This window comes from Chrysochloris asiatica, unplaced genomic scaffold (assembly GCF_000296735.1).
Source record: "Chrysochloris asiatica unplaced genomic scaffold, ChrAsi1.0 scaffold00256, whole genome shotgun sequence".
Lineage (NCBI taxonomy): Eukaryota > Metazoa > Chordata > Mammalia > Afrosoricida > Chrysochloridae > Chrysochloris > Chrysochloris asiatica.
This window is the reverse complement of record NW_006408774.1, coordinates 3,045,263-3,070,061: the sequence shown is the minus strand read 5'-3', so window position 1 is coordinate 3,070,061 and position 24,799 is coordinate 3,045,263. Positions and strand designations below refer to the sequence as shown.

The window sequence follows — 24,799 nt, the reverse complement described above, 5'->3', positions numbered from 1 at the left end:
TCACCAGTCACTACTTGGAAACCTTACACAGGGTCGCTAAGGGTCAGAACTGACTGGACTCAAAATCCACCGATGGCTTCCCATCACACTTAAATGTCTGGTCCCTTCTCCTTTACCATTCTAACTACAATGGCTTCTTTTGTTGAGGGGGTTTCATAAACTTTGCTGAAATATTCCATTATCTTTTCATTCCATTTTCTCACAAACTTTTTGACACCCTCTTATTTACTGTATATGCATATTATGTGTGTTTTACACACACATCTAATGTTTTCTCTGTAGTCTTTAAATAAAGCACCAATCTCACTGGTTTCGTAGACTCTTCCAGTATCTTTTCATCCTGTACATTTCACCTTTATTTCCAAATTGAAAACTGAAAATGGAAAAAAAAAGGTGTATACAAATCTGAGTAAATTACACTTAGCATGTGATCATTATCAAGAATGAGTAACTCCAATCTCCACTCAGATTCAAGGGGCAAGATAGTTTATTCCTGACTTCACTCTAAATCTCACTGCATACCTCTCTAAGGCCAAAGAAGAGGAACATTTCAAAAGAAAAAGCCATCAGGTACAAAGTAACATCTATATGGAAAGCAACATTACATATATTACCCTTGGGTAGAAGGCACTGATTAATTAATTAACTAATCACTCTGAAGTCAAAATTTTATCATATATTTTTCTCCATATTGTCTTTAAATTTCAAAGCTTTTATCCAATCAATAGAGAAAATATGATAAGAAACATCAAGGAATACAGAATACCAAAAACTATCATTTCAAGTAAAGTAGAATTGCTTCTTCCAAAATCAATTTGTTTGTTCTTTCAGCAGTCCATGGTACACTTAATATTCTCCTTCAACACCGTAATTCAAATGCATCGATTCTTCTGTGGTCTGTCCACCTTTCACATGCATGTGGGGCTACTGGAAAGACCATGGCTTGGGTCAGGTGGAGCTTAGTCCTGAAATTAACAATTGTGTTCCTGAATGCTTTAAAGAGGTCTTATGCAATAGATTTGCCTAATGCACTATGTCATTCAGTTTGACTGCTGGTGGTTGATCTAAGCAAACTTAAGTCTTTGACAACTTTCACCTTTTCTCCCTTTATCATGATGTTATTTATCGGTCAAGTGGTGAGGATTTTAGTTTCCTTTACATTGAGGTGCAACCCATACCCGAAGGTTGTGGTCTTTAGGGCATCGTCAGTAAGTATTCTAAGTACTCTGCTTTCAGCAAGGAAGGTTTCATCATCTGCATATTGCAGACTGTTAAGGAGTCTTCCTCCAATCTTGATGATACATTCTTTTTCATGTAATCCTGCTTCTCAAATTAACTGCACAGCATACAATTTGAGTAAGTATGGTGAAAGAAAACAACTCTGGCACACACCGTTCCTAATTTTAAGTCATTCAGTGTTCCTTTGTTCTGTTTGAAAAACTGCCTCTTGGTCTATGTACAGGTTCCTCATGAGCACAGTTAGGTTTCTCAGAATACTCATTCTTCAAAGTTTTGTCCATAGTTTACCATCATCTACACAATCGAAGGCCTTTGCTTAGTTAATAAAGCACAGGTAAACATCTTTCTAGTATCCTAGTTCTCTGTCAATGTACTGTTGTAGGAATTTTTTAAGTTAACTTTTGCAAAATTTTACTTGTATGCGCTATTAATGATATCGTCTGATCACTTCCACATTCCACTGTTTCACCTTTGTTTACAATGGACATAAATATGAATCTCTTCCAATCAGTTGTCTGGGTAGCAATCTTCCAAGTTTCTTTGCATAGATGGGTGAGTGCCTCCCGTGTTGCATCAGTTTGTTGAAAAACTACAATTTGTATTCCATCAATTCTCGGAGCCCTGTTCTTTGCTAATGCCTTCTATACACATTGGACTTAATTTGTTTTCTCAAGATGCTCTTTGGAATTTTCAATTCAGCTCTTTTGCCTCTAGATTTCTTCCATTTGTCTTATGATCTCTATGTTGGAAAGCAAGTTTCAGAGTTTCTTCTGACATCTATTTTGGTCTTTTCTTTCTTTCTTGTCTTTTTAATGACCTTTTGCTTTCTTCCTGAATGATGTTTTTGATGTCACCCCACAACTCTTTTGGTCTTCAGATGATCTTTAAATTTAGGTGGAATATGTTCAAGATCATATTTTGGTTCCCATAGACTTGTTTGAATTTCTTCAGCTTCAACCTGAACTTGCATATGAGTAATTGATGGTCTGTTTCAAGTCTGCCTCTGGCTTTATTTGGCTGATAATATGGAACTTTTCTACTGTCTCTTTCCACAGATGTAGTCATTTTGATTTCTGTGTATTCCATCTGGTGAGGTCCATGTATACAGTTATCTTTTATGTTATTTACAAAAGGTATATGCAATGAATAAGTCATTGGTCTTACAAAGGTCTACCATGTGATCTCCAACATTGTTCCTAACATCAAGGCCTGATCCTCTATGACCAACCTTTGCATTCCAGTAACAAGTAATTACCAACACAACTTGATTACAAGTTTGATCAATTTCAGACTTAAGGAGTTGGTTGAATTCTACAATTTCATCATCACTGGCTTTAGTGTTGGTGCATAAATATGATTAACAGTTCTTTTCTGTAGGCATATGGATATTATCCTATAATAGATAGCATTGTACTTGAAGAAAGATGTTGAAACGTCATTCTTCTTTAATTTGTCATTCCGGCATAGTAAACCATGTGATTGTCAGATTTAAAATGGACAATACTAGTCCATTTCAGCTCACTAAATTCTAGAATATCAATCTTTATGTGCTCCATATCAGTTTTGACCATTTCCCCTTTTATACTTTGTACGTTCCATGTTCCGATTATTAATGGATGTTTACAGCTGTTTATCCTCATTTTGAATTGTGCCCTATCTGTAAATGAAGGTCCTGAGGGCTTTATTCCATTCGTGTCATTGTGGTCAACTCTACTCTGAGGAGACAGCTCTTCCCCAGTCATATTTTGAGTGCCTTCCAACCTAAGGGGCTCATCTTCCACACCATATCTGATAATATTGTAATGCTCTTCGTCATGTTTCAATAGTCAATATTCTGGTGTTATCTGCCTTTGTTCCACTGTTATTCATAAGGTTTTCACAGACTAAACATTTGGAAGTAATCTCTTTCTTCCTTGTCTGTCTTCGTATGGAAGCTAAGCTAAAACCTGTCCACCATGGATGACCCTGCTGGTATTTAAAATACTGGTGGCATAGCTTTCAGAATCCCAGCACTATGCAAATCACCACAGTATGACAAACTGAGAGCTGAGTGGTGGATCCTAGGTACTAGTGTTACATGATCATTCAAACAATCATATAGGACATATATGGAGTCCCTCTTTTTTTCTTGCACTATGATAGACACTGGTAGCGTAGTGGTTACGACTCGGGCTGTGAACTGCAAAGTCAGCAGTTCGAAACTACCAGCTGCTCCGCGGGAGAAAGATGAGGCTTTCTACTCCCGTAAAGATTTACACCCTCGGAAACCCTGTACAGGGTCGCTATGAGTCGGTTCCGACTCCACGGCACATAACAACAACAACAATGATAGACACTAAGGAGCTCTGGTAGCGTAGTGGTTATGAATCGGGCTGCGAACTGCAAGGTCAATAGTTCGAAATTACCAGCTGTTCTGTGGGAGAAAGATGAGGCTTTCTGCTCCCATGAAGATTTACAGCCTCAGAAACCCTGTACAGGGTTGCTATGAGTCGGAACTGACTCCACGGCACACAACAACAACAACGCTGGACACTGATATAAGGTAAACAAAAACAAAGTTGTTTCATGGCACAGTTTTGAGTTAACTGTAAACCAAAAGTCGCTGAAAATACTGACTCCTAAGCCTGTGTGGTGTACAACTGATAAAAGATGAAAGAATTCTAAACTAAATTTCTAATACATGAGGAGGCTTCAAAAGTTTGTGGAAATGGAATTCAAAGACAATGGACTTTTTCCATGAACTTTCTGAAGCCTCTGAATAATTTCAGTTCAGTATATCACCTTATATGGTGGTGACGGCTGAGTGCTGTCCATTAGGCTCTGACTGACAGCTACCCTGTATAGGATTGCTGAAGCTATAAATCTTTATAGGATCAGAAAGCCTCATCTGTCTCCCTTGGAGCAGCTGGAAGATTCGAACTGCTGATTTGCAGTTAGCAGTCCAATGCAAAACCCACTATGCCACCAGGATTCCTATTATCTTATATAAGTAAAATAGAAATGTTTTAAGACATAGAAGTGGTCAAAACATATGTCCTTTTCATAGGAAAGTACTTTTAGACAGGCCCAATGAAACAATGGGTTGTAACCACTGAGGAAAGGACGTGGACTCAGAACATTGATTCCACAGGTCAAGGGAATTCCAAGGATTATGGTAAACAAGAAGTCTCAAATTCACAGCCTTGGCATGCTACCAGAAGGGTCCTTCTCAGGGCAGGCAATAACAATTTAGGTCATTCTTTAATGAGTTTACATGTATTGAAAGAAGCGTTGCAGTTCTATTAATACATTAATACATTTTAGGGTGAATTCATTGATAAATATTTTTAAAACTAAACAAGCAAACCAAAAATGATTATGAATAACTCCAGGAAAAAGAAACCTTTATGAAAAAGGAAATGCTGTATCATCATGAGGAGCCACAGGAGGCACGATAGTTAAGTGCTCCCCAGCTACCCATGAAAGTCAGTACACAAGGCTAGAGGTCTGCATTCACAGAGCAGGCTCTCTCATGGATCCAGGGGAATGTCCTTGCATGGATCTCCACCGGGCTCTGTAAGTTTTCTCAGCACAGGGACCCCAGGTCCACTAGAGGCACTCCGATCCAAGCTCTTGTTTTTCGGTGGTAGGAGGTGCCTCTGATCTTTGCTTACCTTTCAAATCTCTGAAATCTCAAAGCTATTTCTCAAGATTGCAAGCTGCCTCAATAACATACCTGCCAAACACCCTGCCTCTTTAACATTACAGAAGTTACCAGTTACAACACACAGGGTAATTACATCAGCTCACACATGATGGAGGATAATGACACAACACTGAGATTCACGCTCTGTCCACGTTGATACTTAATTTGCAGGGAATATGAGTCAACTACTGAACCCTGATACTGTCAGATCAGTAGGCTGATTTCCCCTTGAATTTGCTCAGTTTTTAAGAAGAATTCTTCATCTCGTCACAGCTCTATAATATATTCCTATTTTAAAGCCTAAGTTACTACAAGAAAAACAGGGCAGGAAGTTACCCTAGACTGATTCTAAGTTTTCATCACTGAAAATTGTGAATGTTAAGTTTTCCAAGAATTTTTTTGTATAGTTTTGTATTTCACAGAATCCTAGAAAAGTGACTATAATATACCCTTTCAGATCTAGCCTTCATCCAGTAGTGCACTGTTCGGTATGACCTCTAAAGATACTTCATATTTTCTCAATTTATGTATGCAACCAGTCAAGAGAATGGGTTTACATGTTTCTCTGTATAAGATGGCTTAAGTCTAAGCTACAACGAAAAAAGTACATTTCACAAAAACAATGAACTGTATTAATATATTTATAATAGATTCTAGATGTCACCTTGCTGTTATTTTCTTCTTGTTGTTGTCATTAGGTGACATCAAGTTAGTGCCGACTCATAATGACCCTATGCACAGCAGAATGAAACACTACCCGGATCCTGGGCCAACTTCACTACTGTTGCCACACTTGAGCCCATTGATGCTGCCACTTGGCCAATCCATCTCACTGGGGGGTCTTCCTCTTTTTCTCTGACCCTCCACCTAACCACACATGATACCCTTTCAACAGAGACTGGTCCCTCCTGACAATATGTCTGAAGTATGAGAGGTAAAGTTTGACCATCTTGGCCTCCAAGGAACACTCTTGCTGCACTTCTTCCAACACAGATCTCTTGGTTCTATGGGCAGCCCATGGAACTTTCAGTATTCTCCTCCAACACCATAACTCAAAAGCATTAATTCTTCTACGGTCTTCCTTATTTACTGTCCAACTTTCACATGCATATGAGATTACTGAAAACACCATGTCTTGGGTCAGGCGTACTTTAGTCCTCAAGCTGACATCTTTGCTCTTCAACACTTTAAAAAGATCTTGTACAGCAGATTTGCCTAATGCAATACACTGTTTGATTTCTTGACTGCTGCTTCTGTGAGTGTTGATAGTTGATCCAAGAAGAACGAAATTCTTGACTTCAATCTTTTCTCCGTTGATAAGAATGTTGTTTATTGGTCCAGTGGTAAGGATTTTTGTTTTCTTGACATTGAGATGTAATCCATACTGAAGGCTGTGCTCTTTGATCTGCATCAGTAAATGTTTTAAATCCTCTTCACTTTCAGCAAGCAAGGTTGTATCATCTACATATCACAGGTTGTTACTGAGTCTTCCTCCAATCCTGAAACCACATTTTTCTTCATATAACCCAATTTCTCAGATTATTTGCTCAGCATACAAGTTGAGTAAGTATGGTGAAAGAATACAACCCTGTCACACACCTTTCTTAATTTTAAAACAGTCAGTGTTCCCATGCTCTGTTCAAACAACTGCCTCATGGTTCATGTACAGATTCCTCAAGAGCACAATTAAGTGTTCTGGAATACTCATACTTCGCAATATTGTCCATAGCTTGTCATGATCCACACAATCGAAAGTCTTTGCGTAATCAATAAAGCACAGGTAAATATCTTCCTGATATTCTTTGCTTTCAGCCAAGATCCACCGGACATCAGCAATGCTATCCCTTGTTCCACGGCCTCTTCTGAATCTGGCTTGAACCTCTGGAAGTTCTCAGTCAATATATGCTTGCACCCGTTTCTGTATTACCTTTAGTAAAACTTTACTCACATGGGATAACAACGAGATTGTCCTATGATTTCCGCATTCCATAGGGTCACCTCTCTTCGGAATGGGCACAAATATGGATCTCTTCCAATCAGTCAGACAGATAGTTGTCTTTCAAATTTCTTGGCAGAGATGAGTGAGTGCCTCCTGTGCCACCTCACTTTCTTGAAAGATTTCAATTTTTATTCCATCAATTCCTGGTGCCTTGTTCTTTGCCAATTCCTTCAATGCACTTTGGACTTCCTCCCTGAGTATCATTGGCTCTTGAAATGGTTGAACATTAACCATTTCCTTTTGGTACAGTGACTCTGTGTATTCCTTCCATCTTCTCTTGATGCATTCTGCATCATTCAGTAATTTGCCCAGAGAATCTTTCAAAAACGAAAGTCGAGACTTGAATTTTTTCTTCAGTTCCCCAGCTCAAGAAATGCTGAATGTGTTCTTCGTTTTTGGTTTTCTGACTCCAGATCTTTGCACATTTTGTTGTAATATTTGGCTTTATCTTCTCAAGCTGATCTTTGAGATTTTATGTTCACTTCTTGTACCTCTTCATTTCTTCCATTTACTTTAGCATCTCTATGTTGCAGAGCAAGTTTCAGTGTCTCTTCCACATCCATTTTGACCTTTTCCTTGCTGTTATTAACTGCCGTCAAATCTGCCCCAACTCATTGTAGCCCCATGTGACAGAGTAGAACTGCCCCACAGAGTTTTCTTGGCTGTAATATTTATGGAAGCAGATGGCCAGATTTTCCTCCCATAGAGCTGGTAAGTGTGTTTGAACCACCAACCTTTTGGTTAGCAATTGTGCATTTAACTGTATGCTCATTTCTGTATACAAAATGATTATAAGCAAAGAAGTGGATAATTAAGTTTGTTTTTAAAGAAAACGTCACCTACCCTTCAGAGGATCATGCTCCGCTCTCATAATGTCGATAAGGGAATTTTCCAAAGAGTGCATATTCAAACTGTCATACATTCTACTTCGATCCTGAAAGAGAAGAAAATAAGTCTCTCAATATAATCTTTGCAACTTTTTCAAACAAATATTATAAAAATGCTATCTAAATCCTCTTACATACAACGACTAGGATACAGCCTGCATCCCAAGGCAACACTATTAACTAAGGTTCTAATAAGCTACAACCTCCCCTGAATTGAAGCATAATATAGTCAATATATTTCTCTCTAAAATTTCCCATCAAGAATGATCTCCCACTAGTAATACTAAGGCAACACAGCAAATTATATTATTATCATTCTCAACTTAGATCGCTAAAACGTTTTACAAATAGAAGGACTTTCAGTTAATCATTTAACTTGTAAACAGGTCTCGCCTTTATCTAGGAAGACAGACACTGACTCTTGGAAAAATGTTTATTTTTGGGGAAAGAACTTAATTCCACATTGCACCATACTTTAAACATCTATCAAACATTTTATGTTGTTTGACTTTAGGGTCTGAATAGATTTTCTAAATAATAGATGCATAGCCATCTTATAAATAAATAATCAAAAGTGTAAAAACAGTAATCTCAGAGCTAAGGCCAGTTCTTAGAATATTTATATTCAAATGTGGCCCTTAAGTGCTGCTCACCTATTGGTTACTAATACTGCATTACTAAGACCTCCCTCCTTCCCTCTCCAAAACCAAACCGGCAGATGAAAGAGTAAGGGGTCAAAGTATCCTCACTGCACTCCATTTCCCATTTCAAAGTATAACAAAGCTGGCAGCTGTGCAGCCAGGGTTTCTGTGGCTGAAGGTACGATGCCCAGCTTGTTTACTGGAATAAGGGAATTTGGATCTTTAATGCTCGTGAATTTACACTGCATTCTATTCTGCTCAATATACACTCATTGTACGTGAACAAACACATATGGAGAACCACTACAGCAACCAGTCCTTGTCTGTCAGTCTGTCATCCTGTGGTGGCTTTCGTGTGGCTGTGATGCTAGAACCTAAGTCACCAGTATTTCAAATACCAGCAGGGAAGCCTGGTAACCAGTTTCAGTGCAGTTTCCCTTCCAGTCTAAGACAAACTCAGGAACAGGACCTGAAGATCTGCTTCTGAAAACACTGGCATGTGGAAACTTTATAAATAACAGTGCAACACTGTCTCATATGGAACCCTGTTAGCATAGTAGATTATGAACTGGGCTTCTAACCACAAGGTCAGTAGTTCAAATCTACCAGTTGCTCTGGGAGAGAACGATGAGTCACTATGAGTCAGAATTGGACTGCTCACCCCACCCCCCACCACCACACCACTGTCTCATATGGAGCATGGTGGCTCCATACAGTAAGCACTGGACTGCAAACCACGAGGTCTGTGGTTCAAGCCTACTAGTCACTCCAGGATGAGACTTCCTGCTCCTGAAAAGATTTCACGCCTCAGAAACCCTATACAAGGTTGCTATGAGTTGGAACCAATTAGACAACACGGTGTGGGGCTGTGGGCTAATGCGTCAGACTGCAAAGTCATTTGAACTGCAAGGTCAGTAGTTCAAGCTCACCAGTTGCACCTTGGAAACTCTATACAGGGTCGCTAGGGGTCAGAATCGACTCGATGGCATTTAACAACAACAACAGCTGTCTGATACAGCACTAGAAGATGAGCTTCTCAGGTTGGGAGGCACTCAAAATATGACTGGAGAAGAGCTGTCTCCTCAGGGTTTAGTTGATCTTAAAGAAGTAAAGAAAGTATAGCTTTCCAAACCTTCATTTGCTGATGTGGCATGACTCAGAATGAGAATTAGAGGATTAGGGCAAAAACAAGTTCAAGCACCTAATCTAGGAAAATGAGCTGTTCTCAGAATTGAAGTTGACATAAAGAAAGAGATCCTAGACATCAGTGAGCTGAATGAGATGGTCTGTTACTAGCCATTTCCAATTGAACAATCAGATATACTCCGGGATCAGGAATAATAAATTATTATCAAAAACAACATTTACTAAAGTACAGTAATAGGATAATCCCTATAGGCCTACAAAGAAGACCAGTCAATACAACTATTATTCAAATTTGTGCATCATACAATTGCCAAAGAAGAAGAAATAAAAGATTGTTTGCCCATTTCTGAGCAAATATGCAATCAAGATGTATTGATAAATACTAGCTACAGGAATGTGAAAGTTATAAACAAAGGTTGATAGCTAGAAAATAAGGCTTTGGTGATAGAAATGACACCGGAGACTGCAGGATATAAATCAGAAAGCAATGACTTTGTTTTCTGCTCCCATAAAGATTTACAGCCTCAGAAACCCTGCACAGGGTCGCTATGAGTCGGAGCACCAAGAAATACCTGCAAATACTTCTTTTTTCCAACAACATAAATGGGTGTTGACATATGTGGGCCTCACCAGATAGAATAATCAGGAATCAAATCAACTACACCTGTAGTAAGACACGCTGGAGAAATTCAAGATTATCTGTCAGAACAAGGCTAAGATCAATTGCAAACAGACCAGCAATTGCTCATATGCAAGTTGAGGTTGAAGCTAAAGAAAATTATAACAAGTCCACAGAGCCATAATATAAGTAATACCAACCTGAATTTAGAGATCATCTCAAGAAGCTATTTGATACCCTGAACACTAATGGCTAACAACCAGACAGGTTGTGGACTGACATCAAAAACATTACACATGAAGAAAGCAAACGATCACTAAAAAGACAGGAAAGAAAGAGACCAAAATGGATGTCAAATGAGACTCTGAAAACTGCTCTTGATATAGAGTGGCTAAAGTACATGGAAGAAATGAAGAATGAAAATAAGATTTCAAAGGGTGGCTCAAGAAGAAAAAGTATCATAGTAAAATGAAACGTACAAAGACATGGAGTTACAAAAGGGAAAAACACGTTTGGCATTTCTCAATCTGAAAGAACTGAAGATAGAATACAATGTCAGTGTTGTAATATACAAGGGTTCTATGTGTGGCACTGTAGTATAAGCACTGGACTGATAACTTCAAGGTGGGTAGTTCAAACCCACCAGTCACTCTCGGAAACGTTACAAAGGGTCTCTGTGAGTCGGAACCAACTCGGCAGCAGACACAATAACAACAGTGGACCCACACAGCACTGGGGGAAAACAAGGCTCTTGGAGCTGATGGAATACCAACTGAGCAACTGAGATGGTTCTACCAACAGAGGCAACATTGGAAGTACTCATTCACCTATGCCAAGAAATGTAGAAGGCAGATGGCCAACTCACTGAAAGAAACCCATTATTTGTACCTCCTGAGAAAGGTGGAAGGAGCTCTGGTAGCATAGCGGTTACGAGTCAGGTCGCTAACCTCAAATCAGCAGTTCGAAACTACCAGGTGTTCCACTGGAGAAAGCTGAGACTTTCTGCTCCTGTAAAGATTTACAGCCTCAGAAACCCTGTAAAGGGTCACTATGAGTTGGAACTGACTCCACGGCACATAACACCACCACCACCACCAAGAAAGGTGATTCAACAGAATAGGAAATTAGTGAACAGTATCATTAATATCCCATACAAGTAAAATTTTACTGAAGATCATTTAAAAATGGTTGCATTAGTACATCTACAAATAAACACCCAGAAATTCAAGTTGAATTCAGAAACGGACAGAAGGGCTATTATTGCGGAAGTCAGATGGACCTTGGCTAAAGGCAGAAAAATACCAGAAGGAAGTTTATTTATGTTTTAGAAACTACGCACAGCCAATTAACTGCGTGGATCCTAACAAATTATGACAAACATTACAAAGAATGGGAACTCTAAAGCACTTAACTGTGCTCATGTGGAACCGAGTCATAGTCCAGGAGGTAGTTATGTGAACAAAACAAGGCAATAATGCTTGGTCTAAAATCAGGAAAGATGTGCGTCTGCGTTGTAATCCTTTCAACGTATTTACTGAATCAGTATGCTGAGCAAAAAATCTGCGAGGCTGCACTATACAAAGCAAAGTTGTTTTCAGGACTGGAGGATTATTAACAACTTTTGTTTGACACACAAATGACACAACTTTACTTGATAAAAGCAAAGAGGACTTGTAGCACTTATTAATGAAGATTAAAGTTTACAGCCTTCTGTATGGATGGACTACATGTCAATACAAAGAAAATGAAAAACCTTACACCTGGACCAGTAAATACCATCATGATGTTGTCAAGGATTTCATTTGACTTGGACCCACAATCAACACCCATGGAAGCAGCAATTAAGCAATCAAAGGATCTGGGCATATCGGCTGAAAAAGACCTCTTACAGTGCTGGACTGCAAAGTCCATCGTTCAAGCTCACCAGCCATTCCTCGGAAACCCTATACAGGGTCGTTACGGGTCGGAATCAGCTCAGTGGCAGTTAACAACAAGTGTTACAGAGCAAAGATATCAGTTTCAGTTCTAAGACACATCTGACTCAAGCCAGGGTATTTTCAATTGCCTCCTATGCTGGACAATGAAAAAGAAAGATGGAAGAACTATTGTGTTGTTAAGTGCCATCGAGTAAGTTCCGACTCATAGTGACTCTGCATATTTTTTTCCGAAGAGCAGTTGGTGAGCTTGAACCACCAACCATGCGGTTCAAACAGACCTTGTAGTCCAGCACATTATCCTGCAGTGCCATACCAGGACTCCTTTAAATAACATTGGTGAAAAATACTGAAAATACTGTGTACTGCCAGAAGAACAAACAAATCTGTCTTGGAGGCTTTATAGACAGAATGCTTCTTAGAAGGGAGGATGATAAGACTTGTCTCATGTACTTTGGAGGAACTAATTATTGGAGAAGGACATCAACTTGTTAAAGTAGAAGGTCAGACAAAAAGAGGAAGACCCTTAACAAAATATATCATGACTACAATGGGCTCAAATCATAGCACCAACTGTTGAGGAAGGCACAGGACTAGGCAGTATTTCGTTCCTGTAGACGGTCACTATGTGTGAGAATCAAGTTGAGGGCACCCAACAACTGCGACTATAACCAGCTCTGAGCAATGTCCCCTACGCCATCTGAGAGCCCACAAAATCCTATGGTGCCATTCAAACTCTCCAAAAATGCCATTTAAAACTTCCCCAAAAACGATTAACACAAGAAAGAGGGAAAGGTGGGATAAGAAAATAAAGTGAGAGAAAAAGAAACTCACTAAAACCAGAATTAGATGCTTGACAGTAGGGATGCTTAGCCTGGGACCCCTGAGCTTCTAGAGAGAGTCTAAGAAGTCTCTGAGATTGTATGCACCACCTGTATGCGTATGGATACATTATCTTTTCAGAAGAAAGGTTTATGCCAATCACTTTTTTTTTTTTTTTTGCTTATTTTTTGCCTTCCTACCTGTGTTTTCATGGCACATCGTAACAATAACAACCTGTGCTTTACTGACTACGCAAAGGCTTTCGATTGTGTGGATCATGACAAGCTATGGACAACATGGCAAACTGAGTATTTCGGAACAATTAATTGTGCTCATGAGGAATCTGTACTTGGACCAAGTGTTACAATGTTACAATACCTTCGGGTTCTTCCCTCTACCCTCCCTCTAAGTCCATTTTGTCTGTTTCCCTGCCCTAAGGCATAGTTTAAAGGACAACATGGCTTTTGATAGGCCAGAGCTAAATCACCCCAGCAATGACCACTCCCTTCCTGTTGAACCTATATAAATCCCCTCCCTTCCCGTTGACTCTCTCTTTCTTCTTTCTCTCCTCCCTTCCGCCTCCTGCCTTTTCTCTCTGGCAGAGGTTATCTTCCTCACCCTGAATAAAGGTCTCTAGATGGGCCATTTGGAGTGAGGTATAGTTGATGAGTGGCACCGAGGTAGTTTTTCCCCTTTCACCAAGAGGCAGTTGTTTGAACAGAATATGGGAACACGGAATGTTTTAAATTAAGAAAGATGTGCGACAGGGTTGAATTCTTTCATAATAGTTATTTAACCTGTATGGTGAGCAAATAATCCGAGAAACTGGATTATATGGGGAAAAAACGTGGAATCAGAATTGGAGGAAGACTCATTAACAACCTGCAATATACAGATGATACAACCTTGGTTGCTGAAAGGGAAGAGGACTTAAAATATTTACTGATAAAGATCAAAGAGCAGAGCCTTTGGTATGGATTACATCTTAATGTCAAGAAAACAAAAATCCTCACCCCTGAACCAATAAACAACATTCTTATCAGTGGAGAAAAGATTGAAGTTGTCAAGGACTTCATTCTCCTTGGATCAACTATAAACACTCATGGAAGCAGCAGTCAAGAAATGAAATGCATTGCATTAGGAAACCCTGCTGCACAAGACCTTTTTAGTGTTGAAGAGCAAAGATGTCAGCTTGAGGGCAAAGGTGCACCTGACCCAAGCCATGGTATTTTCAATCACCTCATATGCATGCGAAAGCTGAGCAGCAACAAGGAAGAACGTACAAGAATTGATGCTGTTGAGTTATGGTGTTGGAGGAGAATACTAAAAGTGCCATGGTCTGCCAAAAGAACCAACAGAGTGCTCCTTGGAGGCCAGTATGACCAAAATTCGTCTCTCACACTTAGGACATATTGTCAGCAGGAACCAGTCACTGGAGAAGGATATCTTGTTTGGTAAAGTGGAGGGTCAGAGAAAAATAGGAAGACCCCCAGCAAGATGGATTGGGCTCAAACATGGCAACAATTGTGAGGTTGGCCCAGGATAGGATAGTTTTTCTTTGTGTTGAGCATAAGGTTGCTATGAGTCGGTACTGACTCAATGGCACCTAACAACATTCACCCAAATTAATGTGTTCCTGGTAGCGTAGTGGTTACGAATCGGGCTGCAAACCTCAAGGTTGGCAGTTCGAAACTACCAGCTGCTCAGCGGGAGAAAGATGACGCTTTCTGCTCCTGTAAAGATTTAAAAGCCTTGGAAAAACAACAACAACATCACAAAGTCCATGATTCAAGTCCACTAGCCACTCCATGGGAGAAAGATGAGGCTTTCTGCCCCGGCAAAGATTTAGAGCCTCAGAAACCCTATACAAGGTCACTATCACTAGGATCCAACTTGATGGCACTTACAACAACAACAACATATAAGAAGGTTTATGTCTTTCATCAGTGTCTCAGAGGGGGGTCACAATTGAGAGAAGTGGCAGAGCCAGTCATTTAGGAGCTGAACATAAACATGATGCTTTCCCAGAAATGTGTTCATTTATTTACTATAATGTTTAAATTAGAGGTGTAAGCCCTTTAAAGCTGTGAGTGGGGCTGTGGTAGGGTGGGGGACAGGCTCAGTATTACAGATTAAACAAATTTCATTTGTTCATTTTCAGAAATAGATTGCCAGATCTTTCTTCTTAGGCTCTTACGTCTGGAAGTCTGGAAGCTCTGCTGAGACTTGTCCACCATGGGTGCCCCTGCTGGTATTTGAACTTTGGTGGCATGGCCTTCAGTATCACAGCAACATGCAAGCCACCATACTACAGGAAACTGACAGGGGGTGATCATGCAAATTCCCGAGGGTTTAAAAAACTAAGTAGGGATCCTGAGAGAATTTTTAAGTAATAATGAACATAGCAATACAGATTTGTTGTGGTGATGGTGTTAAGTATCCCTGACATGGGAGGTTCTGATAGTGACCCCGCATAGGGTTTTCATTGAGTGTGGGTGGGTTTGAACTGACAACCTAGCAGTTAGCAGTCCAGTGCTTGTCCTGCACTGCCATATGAGGACTCCACAATATTGACTGTTGTTGTTGTTGTCAGGTGCCATGGAGTCGGAACCACTCATAGCGACCCCATGCACAGCAGAACAAAACAATGTCCGATCCTGGGCCAACCTCACTACCGCTGCCACACTTGAGTCCATCAATGCTGCCACCTGGCCAATCCATCTCGTTGGGGGTCTTTCTCTTTTTCTCTGAACCTCCATCTTATCAAGCATCAATAAATATGGAGCACCTTATTACTACATTGTCACCTTATTACTACATGGCTATATAAAACCACCAAGAGATTTCTTATGCCTGGAGCAGACAGCCTCATCTTTCTCTAGCCAACCTTTCAGCTAACAATCCAATGCGTCATCCAGTGCTCCCTCAGGACTCCTCCATGTGGGTAGTTCACTATTCATCCATTTGAAATATGGAAAGTAGATGGCACAGAATTGACTAAATGGCTCTCAGAACTGATATTACAGAACCCCACAATAACAAGCACAAAATTATGAGAGAAGTTGGGTGGAAGAAACTATGATCTTCCATATTCTACTATTTTTATTCTTTTTTTTTAAACCCAGACACTGGCTGTAATTACTTATGGACAAGTCTATAAACTTCTAGAAAGGATGAAAGAACAAAATAATCCTAAATCTTCTAAAGAGACTGGCCAAAAACAAAAGATCACAAATGTTACAAAATAAGTAAGAAGGTCGCCCTTTGGTTGGTTGATGAAGCAAGGAGGGGATTGTAATCATAGCAATGTATGTTAGGATGAATGTAGAAGTAATGTTCTCCCATGTAAAGTATCACATAATTCACAGTAAAACATTAAATAACTAGGTAGATAGATAGATAGATGGATAGATAGACAGGTAGATAGATAGATGGATGGATGGATGGATGGATGGATGGATGGATGGATGGATGGATGGATAGATGATAGATAGATAGATAGATAGATAGATAGATAGATAGATAGATAGATAGATAGATAAGCAAATAAATAACAAAGAAGGTCGGTACACACTATTAGAAGCAGTACAATAAAAGGAACTCAGATGTAATTAAAGGTTGTTTTTTGAAATATTGTTATTACGAGCCTGACTTTGATATATTTCAAATGTCAGGCCTTTTCTATTCTTGGAAATGCAGTATTTGTCACAGAACTGGATTATAGAAAAACCCAATGTTCTACTATTTTCAGATACCTGAACACTATTCTTCTGCCTAAGTAAAAAGAACAGCTTTGAGCATGCTTGTGTTTAGCACTCCAAGTTTTACATTAAAATAGAGAACAAAGTTGTCCCAAATGCTAAAAACAATACCAGTTAGACTTTCCTGATCACCCTGCTATACTGACTGCAGCAACTTGAAATCGCAGCAGCTGAGATGTTACTCTGCTTTGTTACACAATGTAACACTCAGCTGCACATGTTCTTACGCCCTTCTCTAATTGTTTCACATGGATACCCCTTACTTAGCCAACTGGTCCCTCACCACACAGAGGTCTCCCCTATCCACCCCCAGTGATGAAAACACTACAATTAATGCACATTGTTGTTGTTGTTGTTCAGTGCCTTCAAATTGTTCCAACTCAGAGCCACACGGTCAGGGGTTTCTGAGGGGCGAATGTTGGGTCTGAACCATCCACCTTGTGGTTAGCAGTCCAGTGCTAATCCTACGGGGCCTCAAGTTGACTCCTACTATTTCTTTTCTTAGTTCTGAACTTCAGCAAAGTGCTATGATAGTCACTCTTTAGATGGAAACAATATACATAGTAACTGAAAAGAAAGGTCACTAAAAAGGTCTGAGGTTATTCTATATCCAACGAAACAGGAAAAAACAAGACAATGCTTGGTGTAAGAATTTAACAAGCCACCCCAAAGAATTGAATACAAGATATAGTAAACAACAGCCATTGCTCCTCAAGTCAATCCTGCCTCGTTGTGACCCTAGAGGACAAAGTAGAAGTCCAGACAGGTTTGGAGGGTGCAAATCATCACAGGAGTAGGCAGCAGTACAACACTTGACCCAACACATCAACAGGGCTCCGAGATGAGTTAGAGATACGAGTTGGAAACGACTTGATAGTACTGGTTTCTGTAGCTGTTTTTCTAAAAACAGTTTTTTGATGTCTATCAATGTCCCTGAAGTTCATCTGACCTAAGCATCACAATTTAAGGACTGATTTATTAGATGAAAAAGTGGATTTGGTCTGCTACTATAGAATGATTTTGTATATGGTGAATATAGACTTCAAGTAAGTTATTTCAGTACGAGAGAAGCCTAAACTACTGCTTCTCACAATAGCATAGTGCTGTTGGTAAGTGCCGTCCAGTCAACTCCGCAAAGGCCAGAGTCTAGAGCTGCATACGCTGCCAGTCTCACTGCTAGACGACAGGCTGACACGCATGTGGCTCTGCCTGCTGTATGATCGTTCGAAAAGCGTGACACTGCTGTTTACAGCAAACTTCTAAGTAGTCATTATCGCAGCTAAAAATACATTTAGTCTTTGATATAAAATATTCAAGTATGAATGACTAAATATAGTGTATCTGATTAAAAATTCCATCTTTAGGTTAAATTAGAATTCACACTTAGGATTCTGATTTCTCCCAAGGTTTCTGCCAAGGGTAACTAGCTAGCAGTGTTTTGAAGTAATTCTCAGCCTTAAAGATACGAGAGAGAAACATCTAGTAATTTCAAAGCAGAAATGCATATTACATTTCCACTAATGTTTTTACAAAGTTTTCAGCTGAAGCTTTCCCATTAAAAAACAAAACAGGAGATACAAAGTATGTCAACTCACAAAATTTTATACACAACTGAAATCAAAGCAAACTCCAGGGTGAAATCTCTATCATTAATTGAATTCAATTACATGCCTAGCTCAAGACTGACATACATACACAGTATAAGAATTACGTCTTTAGTTATAGAAGTTACTATATTTTAGGCCTAATCAGCTTGAGACTAGAAGACATCAAAAGTTAAGTGTTTTTACATAATTTGTTAACTAAGATATAATAATTTCAAAAAACATCAAAATGTTTTTATACATTAAAAAAGACAGAACTGAAAATAATTGTACCTAGGTATTTAAGAGCCTAAGTGTTTTCTATTATCTTAATTTCTCCCAATGATGAGGAACTACCCAACTACTATAAAATGCCAAGCCCAGTTTGCAGTTGCTGCTGTATTTTTAAGAACCTCAGCTTCAAATACTTCTACCTTTTATGGAAAGATGGAAACACAGAACAAATTATTTATAATGACCACCCTCAGGATGCTTTAAGACCAGCTGGGAGGTCATACACTACACCTTGAACCACTGCCCATCCTGTCACCCCCCAAGAAACCAAGTCTCCTGCATTCTAAAAATGAGCGGAGGGGACAGAAAAGGGGAAAGAGTGGCCAAAAAACCCAAACCAATCAGAGGAAGGATAAGAGCTAGCTACCAGGTCTTAGATGGTTTAGTGTTCTTCCCCATGGATCAGGCATGATGACCCTCAGAGATGAAAGCCCACAAATGCTCTTATCCAATGCCACAAAGACTGTAAAGGGACAAAGAGGTGGATCCAGGTCTCTGATCTCTTTCCGTCTTGTTCATGTCACTTTCCACTATCTTCAATCTTTATCACATTACACCTCTGCCCCAGCATCCACTGTTGTTGTTGTCACTGTTGAATGTCATCGAGTCGGTTCCGAACCATAGCTACCCTGTATAGGGTTTCCAAGGAGCAGCTAGTGACCTTGAATTTACGACCTTGTGATTCAAACTGACTTTGCAGTCCAGTGCATTAACCCACAGCGCCACACCAGGACCAATACCTCAGCAATTTACCAACAACAAACACAAAAAAACATATTTAGGCAGGTTGGTGGGGGCTGTGGTGCAGCTGACTGGCTCACAGTGACCCCGGGTTTTGCAGAGTAGAACTGTACTCCATAGGATTTACAAGGCTTATCTTTTATAAGCAGATTGGAACATAGTAGCTCAGGCTGCAGTTGGAATGTGAGGATTGGAGCCTTCTTCCCATGGTGATTCCATGGGCTCCCCCACCAACTGAAACTATCTCAGGAACCTCATTTGTCAATAGCCATGGGCCTTTTATACTAATTCATGTGTTTTCTTTCTCCACCATAGATCTATATCCCTCTCATATATGTAATCTGCTCTTTCTCCCTAAATTTACTCTTAGAATAATCATCTCACTTCCTCTCTATAAACATGTCCTCATCATCTTCAAAGTAATTATACTTCTCCTCTTGTAACAAACCATTTTCAAGGCATCTATTTTATTCAATTTGAACAACAGTGCTACTATTAAAATGTTACTAATATGGCCTAACTGGACCAGAGTAAAAAAGAAAATAGAAAAAGATGGATAGCTAACTTATATTAGTTAAGACAATACATTGCAAATTATAGAAGTGAACTAGTATTTCTAAGGAGCCCTGATAACAGAGTGGGTTACGCACTAAACTGCTAATCACAAGGTCAGCAGTTCAAATCCACCAGCCGAATCCGCCAGGAGATTAACTATTCTTACAGATTTACAATCTAAGAAACTCGACATAGGGTTGGCCCTACAAGGGTTGCTACAAGGTGGAATCGCTCCACAGCAGTGGGTTTTCTAAGGAGAGCACCTAACAAGGCTACTTTGGTAAAAACTTGGAACTTGTCTAAAACAGCTGCTTGTGAATCATTACTGAAGCTAGTTTACAAAGCTATTTAGATGGCAATGCTATTCAGGAATGCATTATTCATTTGCTATTTATACACTCTGTATTTGTAAAATCTCATGCTAATAAATTAACCAAGGAAGAACTTCACTTTGGGATAACAGTTCTATTCGGTGGATTTCTATAATGTTAAATCTTTGTCCCTTCAAATTTAGACTTTGTAAGACAGAATTCTCATATGTAAGACATATTTCTTCCGTTGCCATTCATCTTCATCACCAGGTGCCAAAATACATGTCAATTCAATCTGTTTTAAATTAGTATTTTGTAGCAATTCAGGGCTTGAACTTAGTTTGAGCAAGATTGACTCTTAGCTTTTGACTCAGAATGAGTCTACAGGAAACTGATAATTTGGTAAAAGACAAAAAATGCAAACATAAAATTTAGGATGACATATTTAGAATGACGTAAATGCTACTTAATAAAGGTCTTTATAAAGGTGAAAAAACTCAACTAAGGGCTTTAGTAGAAATATTCAGGACCTATATCATGAAAAGGCTTACTAAAACTTGTCTGTAAAACATTCATGAACTAGAAAGTTGAATGCTAATTAGACAGGTGACTTTGTACCTGACTGCAATTAATTCTGAGAGAAGATACAATCTGTTCAGCTCCGCTGATGTTTAAAGTCAGGTGCGTTTACAACCCCAAATTTTATGAATTCACTTTTTCAGAAACAAATTTAGTATGTTTTGGCAACATCCAATGATTACAGATTATTTTAAAATTGGAAAATAAAGCATTTTACATGTAAACTGTTTCAATCAAGTGACCCTTGGAAAACAAATTGCTTACATGTCCTCTGACATACACTTAAATAGGCATAGCTGGAAAATAGTAAATTTTCATCATAATGTAAATACTAAATTCCTAGTCAAAATCCTGAAAAACATACACTGTGCAGCCTACCTGGTCTATTCTGGATGTTCCGGCTGCAGTGCACCAACTATCTTGGAGTGAATCTGAGCCCCAAGCTGGCAACTGCAAACTAGATCTCACCTTCAATAGCATAGAAGTTTACATCAGAAAGGAGCAGTTCTCTTCCCCATCCCCACCCACAACAAAAAAGGAAAACCCAGCAAAGTTCTTTCTATCTAGTATCTAAAGGTTTTACAGCAAAACAAACAAACAGAACAAAAAGTCATTTAAAACAGCCACCAATAAATTTCATTAGCCTGTAATATCAAATATATAAAAGGCCTAAAAAAACATGTCTCATCACTGTAAGCATTAGGCCACATTTAGAAAAAGAGAGACACTGTATCAGGGAAGACAAATGCAAAGCTAATATAAAAAGCCCTGACATCATTTTGCCATAATCACAGCTGCATTAAACATTTCCTAATCTACAGACAACTGATAGTAGCAAAATTTACACACAATTACAGCAACTATGGCGCTTTTTACTTTAATTCTCTTGGCGGCCTACTGAACATAAATAAAACTCTTAAAATGCTGCCAATTAAGAGCTTCACTATAGATTAGGAAACAAACAGGTTTTTCTGAAGCTTATTTTCCACTGTGAGTTTAGAGAATTTTTTTTTTTTACATGTTCAATTACATTTTTTGATAATTCAACTCTATACTTAAAAAACAGAGCTTCATTTCTTTAACCTGTTAATTTTATCACACTAATACTACCACCACCCAATTTTCTATGTTGAGAGATTAACATGAGAATTAGTCATTTACATACCATTCTTACCTGTAAGGGTAAGAGTGTATTACTATTGTTGTCTGTTCTGAATACATTATCTTCAATCCAAGACTTTGGGGTCAGCGATGGAGTGGATCGCGTGAATTTTGGTGGGGCTATGACATTACCAGAAAACGGTTTCTTCAAAGGAGAGATCTGATTCATAGTTCCTGGAATTCCCATGTTTCCAGTTCTACGATGATCTCTGCCATGCATTGCTCCCCAGGACATACTTCCAGTGCCCCAGCCACTGCTCTGATGGTTGCTCCAAGGAGATTGTTTCAGAAGAGGCTAGAGAAAACATATGGATTTAAAGTATAGGCATTTCAAGTGTGTATAATTGACATTCAATTCAGATGTTGATATGACTGCAAAATAAGTGAAATATATAAAGGTAGTGAGATACACTTTGACTACTTTACAAAAAGTAATAGTCTTGCAAGATTGTAAACATTTATTCATTGCTATCAATAAATTTTCACCATCTTGTTAACCATGAATTATAATGAATCAACTATATATTTTGTGGCAATTTGTAAGATAAAATTATCATCCCCTCCCATTTCAGAGGAAACTGTATATACATGATGTTGTTCCATCAAGTCACTTCTGACTCATAGTGACCCTGTATAGGGTTTCCAATGAGCAGCTGGTGGGTTTGAACTGCTAACTTTGTGGTTCCCAGTCCAGTGCTGATCTTACTGCGCCACACCAGGAGTCCATATATACATGATAAGCATAGAGAAAAAAAGTATAGACTTTTAAAATATAGACTTTAATTTTGAAGATCCTTAAAGATATAAAAAGTAACATTATGACCCTAAAGCAACCATATTCTGCAAGGCACAAGACTAAATATAGGGTCTTTATTAATTAAAATTCCTCAGCCACATGAGTTAAAATATTTAGACTTTGGAATTCCAAAACACATTGTGCTGTTACAGAAGTGGATAACAGTAATGCTTGGGATTCCTCTGATGCACAGATTAGAAATGCCTTTTGGAACAGGAACAAAATGGGAAATAAACTCTTCAAGTATTTTATTCTAGTTTCCTTGTAGATGTGCTTGTAAAGTGTTTGGGTTTTTCTTTCACTAATTATCCATGAACTATTAAGCAATTATCTGATGTTACCCCTAGGTGGATCCACTGAGATCCCCTAACAATAAACAACTGTATGTTTTGATTATTCTAGTACAGGTCTTAGTAACACAAGTCTTCACTTAGTTCATTCATTTTCAAAAGCAAATTCTATTTCACTCTTGAACCTCTGGTAAGGAAAATGTTCAAAGACTGGAAAGGCTCCCAAAAGACTGCAATTTTAGATTTTTCCAGAAGTATTCATTGTCATCTACTCTACTCACAGTAATCCTTTTCGTTGCGGTTTGATATGTTAAAGAATTCGGGCTGAGATTTAGCAAAAGGAAGCATACATAAAGCCTGTTGTCAATAAATACAGCGCTTCAAAGTCAAACCCTGCTTCTTTACAAGATAGTTTGTTTTTAAAAATTGACTCATAGTACGTATTTTTGGAAACTTGCACATGTGAAATAATTAGGGCTATATACTATCCTTTTCTTCTGCACAGAGTTCCTATCTAAAGCACCTTGAGCAGCTTCCTTTCCTTGCTGTTTTAGATTCAATGTTTAAAGTTCTCCTCCAGTTCTCTCAAATCCCTTGTGAAAGCTATGTGACCGCTGATGCGCCAATACATGATCCATCTTTCCTCCCAAAGCCGATAATAGAACACGGATCACGATGTACGTTCTTCTAACATCCTCTCTCACGACGAAATAATAATAATAATAAAATAAATGCCGATCCTTTTCTGCAGCTGACTTGCAGGTTGACACACGAAGACTCTGGAAGTGTGGACACCGAGTACATCGCTCAGGATTCTGTAAATCATGGCAAGGTCGAGTGCCCTTTCTCAAGGTTCTATTTGAGCTCCTTTATCAGCCTGCTCCCATATAGATTTACAGCCTCGGAAACCCTGTACAGGGTCGCTATGGGTCGGAACTGACTCGACGGCACCTAACAACAACAATAAGCCACCTTCTCCTTTCCCGTAGGAAACTGACCATTGGACAAGTGCCGGTCACTGGTATTTGGCTCATTTCAACCCGGGCAGGACTTGAGCTCAGTGGAAACCAGGAGTAGTTTTAAGGTGGTTGGGGTCCCTGCTTTCTCGCCTCTGTCCATCCTTACCCATGTTACCGTGAGCCTGGAAAACGGTCTTCAACAACACTCCGCGGACGGGCTTAAACCACCACCAGGACGCTTAAACCCGCAGCCACCCAGAGGAGAGGACAGAACTAGGAGACAGCGAGCCTCGATCCTTCAAACGTGTCCCAGAGGTGACTTCAGATGACCAGGCACCGCTGGAAAGTCCTTGGTAGTGGTCAGGTGGCCACTGAGTCCATTTTCATATCCTAGTCACAGAGTAGAACTCTCCCCTTGGGTTTGCCTTCGAACTGTCATTTTTAGGGAGGCAGATCGCCAGGTCTTTCTCCCGCAGAACCCGCCTGGTGGGTTCAACGTGCCCACCTGGCCCTGAGAAGCCCTGCATCTAACTCTAGAAGAGCGTAGGTTCGAAGGAAACCAAATCTGCTTTGGGTTCCCACCGGAGCCCAGCTTCCAGCCTCGCCGACAACCCCGCCCCGCTGACCGCAGCGCCCAGGGTCCAGGGTCCGGGCCCACAGCGCCGCTTGTGGGTGCAAAGCCCGCGGCCAGGTCCCCGACCCCCGCGTACCTGGTGGTGGTTGTAGGAGTTCCTCTGCTGCAGGAAGGCGGCGGCCGCCTGGTGTTGCTGCTGCAGCTGCGGGCTGACGGGCGACCT

The 24,799-nt window shown here is 39.6% G+C and overlaps 1 protein-coding gene across 1 annotated transcript in view; it reads right to left on the bottom strand.

Moving 5' to 3' along the window:
- CPEB2 (cytoplasmic polyadenylation element binding protein 2) overlaps window positions 1-24,799 on the bottom strand; it is an 86,598-nt gene that overhangs the window by 60,281 nt on the left and 1,518 nt on the right. The window contains exons 3-6 of the mRNA XM_006873808.1: window positions 24,713-24,797; window positions 21,971-22,252; window positions 21,175-21,264; window positions 7,767-7,857 (exon numbers count right to left, since the gene is read on the bottom strand). Of these exons, the coding sequence (XP_006873870.1) occupies window positions 7,767-7,857; window positions 21,175-21,264; window positions 21,971-22,252; window positions 24,713-24,797 (548 nt within the window). The remainder of the gene's footprint in view (window positions 1-7,766; window positions 7,858-21,174; window positions 21,265-21,970; window positions 22,253-24,712; window positions 24,798-24,799) is intronic.